At 39.2% G+C, this 6870-nt stretch overlaps 1 protein-coding gene across 1 annotated transcript in view; it reads left to right on the top strand.

The window, feature by feature from the left end:
* Positions 1-1050: 1050 nt before the first annotated feature.
* Positions 1051-6870, top strand: part of LOC146801705 (uncharacterized) — a 46797-nt gene continuing 40977 nt past the window's right edge. Inside the window, exon 1 of the mRNA XM_085621166.1 lies at positions 1051-1333. Within this exon, the coding sequence (XP_085477292.1) occupies positions 1302-1333 (32 nt within the window). The 5' untranslated portion in view covers positions 1051-1301. The remainder of the gene's footprint in view (positions 1334-6870) is intronic.

Here is a 6870-nt window from a genome sequence, read left to right as displayed (position 1 = left end):
TCACACAACACTACACATGTGTTTACATTTCTCTTTTTATCAGCTCAGTATATCTAGTTGATGTATTTAATATCAAAATAATGTCCTCAAGGAGTAGTTGAATCTCATTTTACAAAAGGGCAATTTTTATAACTGACTGATTTTAAATGGTTTGACTTGACAGCACACCTGTCGCCATTCAGTTACGTGAGTATCGCCAGGAGAAGGACTTCGACTCCGCCCACATGTTGGGAGCCAGGAGTAGATATGTTCTGGCTTGACAGAGTACTTGTCGCTAGGCATTTATGTGAGTATCAACTGGAGAAAGGCTTTTGCTCCGCCCACATGTTGAGATCAGGAGAACATGTTTTGATTGGGCATAAGTTGTGTGCTTCCACAAAAAAGTGCTTGTCCTTCCCACAGCTGTGATAATTTTGTTCATTTATTCAGTTGACTGAGCGTGAGCTTTCAGGAGCACAAACATAACATAGCAATACTATTAAAGTGTCTTAGATAACTAGCTTGTGCTGTTTTTCTCTGGCAACAGCACATATGGAAGTAGGGCAGTCGCTAACCTACATAGATTTGTAGGTCTGGCTTGACAGTGTGACTTTCATTGACCTTATAACCTCCTCCAATATTATTCTACAGTTCTTTACTTCCACACAAATACATACCCAGACCCGTTTTATCGACTTGTAATGCTTTACATTACCATTCAACATTCCTTTTTTAACCAGGCCTACTGGCATTGTCAATGCTTGTTATGACTTGCATTGGACAAATCACAGCATCCATTCGGCTTTGGCTAGGGACTTAAGATTTGGCCAATGAGGAATATTTTGGGGGCAGACTCGGGTCAAATACCAATCGAAAGCTGTACTTTCATACTCTGCTGCTTCGGTTTGGGAAGCTCAGGAGAAAGTAGGGTTGGTCATTCATTTCTAGTTAGTCAGAGATATGATGTCTTTGTTGTGCGAGACAAGGTCCTATTGGCCGTGCACCGTCTATCGTGCCTGCATCTCAGGAAATGATACACTCTGTACATCTCCCTTCACTTCCTGTTCACTTCCTCCTCGCCGGGGAGCCCGGCTGTGCACTCGGTTCATCTGGGGCGCTCTGCATGTATGTGCGGTCTGCGCGCTGTCCACAACCGCACCACCTTTCGCATCTCCGCCTGATAGTACGAGCATAGAGGGGAAGCGGGGAGGGGCGCAGGGGCTTCTGGGTGCAACAAACAGCGCGGACGCTCAGGATGTGAGAGAGAAGAGAAACACATTAAAAGACGCAAAACCCAGAGCTGCAGACAAGTGTCCGAGAGAATGGGAAACTTCAGCTGCATACCAAAGCAAAGGTACGTGCCACACCCCTGAGGAGTAAACTAGAATGTACGCCTCCTGCATTCCCCGGGTGACAAGACACCCACCAGCCTTTCCGTACTACTGCTTCTTAGAGAAGATGTCTGTTTGACTCCAAAATGTATCGTCTGAACAATTTTTTCATTCTGACTATTTTTTTTTCATTTGCATCTTTTACATTCACATTTTAAATTGATTCTTAAATAATGTAATGGTAGAAAGAGCTCTCTTCTTTCGTCTCTCATAAAAAGACGATTTCAGATAGTTGAGCGTTCCGCTGCTGTTTTTCTGGTGAGTAAGCTCTGAGTCCGGCCGGGACTGCAGCGTGTGACAGTGAGTAACCGAATGAATGACTCGCGGGTCAACAAGAAGGTCGTCCAGCCCTTTGCTTCTGTGCCAACAGCAAGAGTTCAATGCTGGTCAAATGATCCACTTTGGAACATTTGTACACAACGTGTCCCAACTTTCAGCCATCAACCGACACCATGGAGGATAGCTACCACCTGCCAAAGACATGAAACTGTATAAACTACATATATACTTGATTTCACAGACCATTCCTGGCACAGAATGTCCTTGACCAGGGTCGGACTGGCCTATGGGGCAATCAGGCAGTGCCTGGTGGGCTGGTCTCACAGGTCAGTGGGTGGGATGATTTTTTGGCTGTTTGTGGGCCTGTTTTATGGTCTGCTTGTCCGGTTTTTACTGTTGATTTCCCGGATATTAAAATAAACATTGCCTGCAGCAAGCTGAAATACAGGCAGTCTTCCAGGCATTGCAAAATCCTTTTACAGCGTGTCTTTATAAGTTTAAAACTGCCCCAAATTGCAAACATGGGCTCCTTTTTTAGCTATCAGATTCACTAATGGGGGCCACTTTTTAGCTATGTGAGTTGCTAAGGAGGACCACGTTTATTTGTGTGCCCGGGCATACTTTCTATTCTGTACTCTCCCAAATTTGTCATTCCCCACACTCCAATCTGAATTCTTGACTCAACCAAACGATGTCTTCCTCAAACTTGTTTTGAACTCCTCTGTAATGCCACCATAATCCTCTCCGAAAATTAAAGAGCCATCCCTGGACCTTTTTTCTGCACAGGAGCGGTGGAAGGGCTGCTTTCTCTTTTCACTGGTGTTCTTTCTAGGACGTCTGACACTCATCTTCACTGGCTTCTGGTTCTCTTTAAACCTGTGGTCATTGGGGAGAGGTTGTGGTTTCATGGCCAGAGCTGCCTATTTTAGAAATGGGGACAAGATTTGTGTCTCGGCTGAGCATCCTGTGATTGTGGGCAAATCACTTAATTTCCCTGTGCATAAAAAAAAAAGGAAGACTTTGTGTAATGTAACTGTTGCTCATGTAAAGCGCTCCAGTTCCTTTGGGCGAAGTTTGTGCTATAAAAAACTGCAAAAAAACACACACACACACACACACACACGCACGCGCACGCACACACACACACACACACACACATATATATTTTTGTTGGAAAAGGACGGAATCGCGGTTGCAATGCGTTCAGTATGCCAAACCGTGTCTGAATTAAGATGTTCTAAAGGGATCCTTAGCCGTGTCTGTCCTGTTCTTTATTTGGAGCAGGTTTTGGAGGATATATATATATATATATATATATATATATATATATATATATATATATATATATACACATCAATATACCACTAGGCCACAGATTTAATGGCAAAGAAATACAGACTGCGCTGTCTTAATTTAGCCACAATTGTTTTCTTTTGTAGCCCTCTTTTAACTAGTAGCTCCTTGGTTACATTTTATGTTTTTTCTGTTATATTTAGCTCTTTTATTTCTTATTTAAGTGTTTGTAAAACAGGGATTATAACCTGTGTTCAAGTTGTGGTTAACACACCTATGTCAGAGCCTGACTCTCTGCAGTCCTGTGATTCCACATTAACCTGTGCTGTTATTTTCTTTATGTCATTGCACATCTTGGGCATGATTTTCAAAGGTAACCTCCACTTTTGACTAAGTTTACAATTTGAGTAAGTTTATTACTTTTCAGTATTCACAAAGTGTAATATACAACTAAAAGACACAATGGCAACTGCAACACAACTTAAAACTGTGGGGTCGTCCTATGGTAAAGTACAGAGAACAATAAGAAATGTATTTGACTAAAAAATAAATATTCTAGATAGTTTTAGGTTAAATAATCATGTAAATTGATTTTATATATGTGCTTTAAATGTGAAAAAATAGCTACATCACTATCAAATTTATTTTGAAGCAAAACATTAATTAATGCAAATATATTAAATTAAAATTATTTTTCTAAAGTTTAAATAAAAAAATAAATACCCTCTGAAACAAATATTTTAATGTGCATAATGAAATATTAGAGTGAATTAAAACTAATTAAAATATTTCTTGAATAAAATGTATTTTTCCATTATCTTAAATTTAAACTGTTATTAAAAAAAAAATTAAATAAAAATAAAAAAGAATATATATATATATATATATATATATATATATATATTTTTTTTTTTCCTATGTGGTTTTATTTTACGTCCCTACCTCCATAATTTTCTATGAGAAGAAGTTCCAGTACGAGTGGTTGGCCATGTGTAGTGTGTGACTTACTACTGTTTTACTCTTAGTAAGTTACAGTCACTGTTTGTGAATACCGACTATTAGTAAACATACTCAAATGTGTAAACTCACTCAAAAGTGAGCGTTACCTTTCTGAATTCGGCCCCTTGTGTGATCGTGGTTACTCAGAAGTTCACCTTAAGTAGTCTGTTTTCCTCAGTGGCGTGCTTAATTTGCACACAAGAAGATAAGAATAGTAACCTATTTAATTTAAAATCATAACTGTACAGGAAAAACAAAGATAGTCAAACTTTGATACTATATTTCTCTATTATTTGGAAAGCTCAGGTGAAAGTTGGGTTGATCATTCATTAAATTTTCAGAGGTGAGATGTCTGTGTTGTGCGAGGCAAGGTCCTATTTAAACTGGACACATGCTTTCATCAACTTCCTGATCCCCAGATTTCAACCTTGAAGCCTGTACCCCATGCTTTAAGTCACGAAGATCATCTTGTGCAGATGTTGGAATTTCATTGTTAATGAGTTCCTGAATTTATTTTTTACATGTTTTTCGTTTACTGGCGCATATGTAAGACTGAGCATCCTATCATGGACCAACACCGCCATTACTTTATCAGATCAGTCCCGGTTATCTATTTTAAATACCACTAAGGTCCTTGTTGTAAGTTGTTCGTAGGCGTGTGCCCACGGATAATGCCTCAGGCAATTTTAAAAATACTTTCCTGCACATTGGATTACCGGGTGCATCTTTACAGTGCCCAGTTTCATAGTCTGATCCCCACCCGACCACTGCCATTCCATAGGGATGACCATGGAATGATTCTCCTAGCCTAGCTGCAATTTCTGTTGGCCCTGGACACCATCCTTTACTTCCGCTTCACCACACCGACCCCCCACTCCTGGTTACCACCTGCGGAAAGATAAAGGGCTCGTTATTTAGCCTGAAATGGGGATCCATGTGTGGTTTTGAACCTGAAAATACTGGGTTGGCATGTTATTCTCCATTTGGTGTGAATAACTAGCAATAGCTGGGATTAATATGGAAGGTACCAGTCAGAATTGTAAATTCCAGCCCCACTATCACTACGCCTTAACCCAGACTACTTGTAATGAGGCACTCAGTGTAGCCAGTAAAGTGCCGCCTTTGAAGGCATCTACCTCATACTTTTATCAAATCAGTGCTTGCTCGTGTTATTCCCAACAGGGTCAAATCAGCCTTTTATCATTCTGAGATGGATGAGGTGAATATCAGTTTCTATTGGTTAGAGCTAATTATATATATACATTTACTATATGAAGCATTTTGGATAAAATCGCATTGTGAATAAAAATTGTTATTTTTACTATTACAGTTTAGTTCACTAAGGAGCCATCCAGTGGCCCGATCTCAAAAATTGCACCAAAACTAGAAAGTCCCTTCTGAGGCTTTCAAATGGTTGAATGTGATTATGGAGAAAAGCACATTTATGGAAACCTGTTCTGAGGAAACTTTCTCCATGAAGCTGTTTCCTCTATAGTTTACAAAAAAATGACATTCTCTGGATGCCATATCTAGAATGGTGAAAGGTCTTCATGTTAAAAAACATCCCCTGCAGTCTGTATTTCTTCCAGGGTCACAAACAGGCTTTTTAGGTCTTACCTGCTGACAGCTTTTAGCTATATCTGTGGATGACCTATGGTATACTAATGCTTAAAGTGAGGTTTGGGTAAATCCGTTGCTTATGTCTGGCTAGTTTTCTTGCAAACATCTAGGAGCTATAGAGGGAAAAAAAGACACCAAGTCGCCCTCCACTCAAACAATGTCAATACAAAAATAGACTGGGTCTCTGAAGGTATCAAAACAAAGTATCACGATAAGCTGCGGTGTGGATACATACTTCTTTTGTACCATATACGCCTCTCTTTTTTAATATGAGGTAGTCACCATTAGATTTTCACCTTCAATTTAAAAAAAAAAGAAAACTACAATTTTCTGTTACAAATGACAGTCCCCACTTTTTATCTCCCCTGACCAAAATCATCATTGGATGTCATCTCGCTTATAAAAAAATTATATATAAAGTGTCCAAAAAACAAACAAAATGTGGTGTTAGATAGTGAATCAATCACATCCCATGATGCGACCAAAGTGAATATAAAATTGAAGAAGGATGCACTTTTCACAAGACCAACTTTATTATTCTTTCTCTGTGCACCTTATTCAAATTAAAAAGGTTGCTTGTCATGCATACCATTATACTGTGCCAACATGTTTCATCGCCACAACGATTTTAGGCAATTTCTTCAGGGCAAATACGGTCGCCTGGCACCAGTTAAGGACACTTCAAAAACTTTTTACGGGGACTGGCAAAAGTAAAAACAGACACACAACTTCATTAAAAACATCCAATTCTCTACAAATGGTAGACTTTTCAAAATTGAAGGAGAAGAACTCTCTGACAAGGATGTGTAATTTACCCTTACTGAGCCACACTTCCTCGTACCGGCTCGGTTTTATAGGTCACACATTAAACTCCATATATGGGTCCTCACAATTGGATTCGCATTCAGCTGTAATGCAAATCTAGGAATAACAAAGCATGTAATTAATCACAAACCGCTTATATTCCTTCATATATCAGACCACCATAAAAACCTACTTCAAGGGCAAACGGGGTCTCAACACATCCCTTAAATGTTTGTCATAGTTCACCAAATACTCTCCAAATTCGGTATTTAGTACCTTCCTATCGGATTGTTTCCTTATTCAAAACAGCCACGCTTAAAAACATTACAGGGGCACAACTACCATTATTTAACATCTCTCATAGAATTTCGATGTTCGTAACGAGATCATTTCATCTACACCTCTCTGCTTCGTAAAAACGAGATGCTGAACATGGAAGAAAACTCTCTTCACAAATACCCTTATTTAACATTTCTCATAAAGTACCCATGTTTGTAACAAGATC

This window comes from Triturus cristatus, chromosome 8 (assembly GCF_964204655.1).
Source record: "Triturus cristatus chromosome 8, aTriCri1.1, whole genome shotgun sequence".
NCBI classification, from domain to species: Eukaryota; Metazoa; Chordata; class Amphibia; order Caudata; family Salamandridae; genus Triturus; species Triturus cristatus.
The sequence above is the reverse complement of the archived record's forward strand: the minus strand, read 5'-3'. Positions and strand labels throughout refer to the sequence as shown.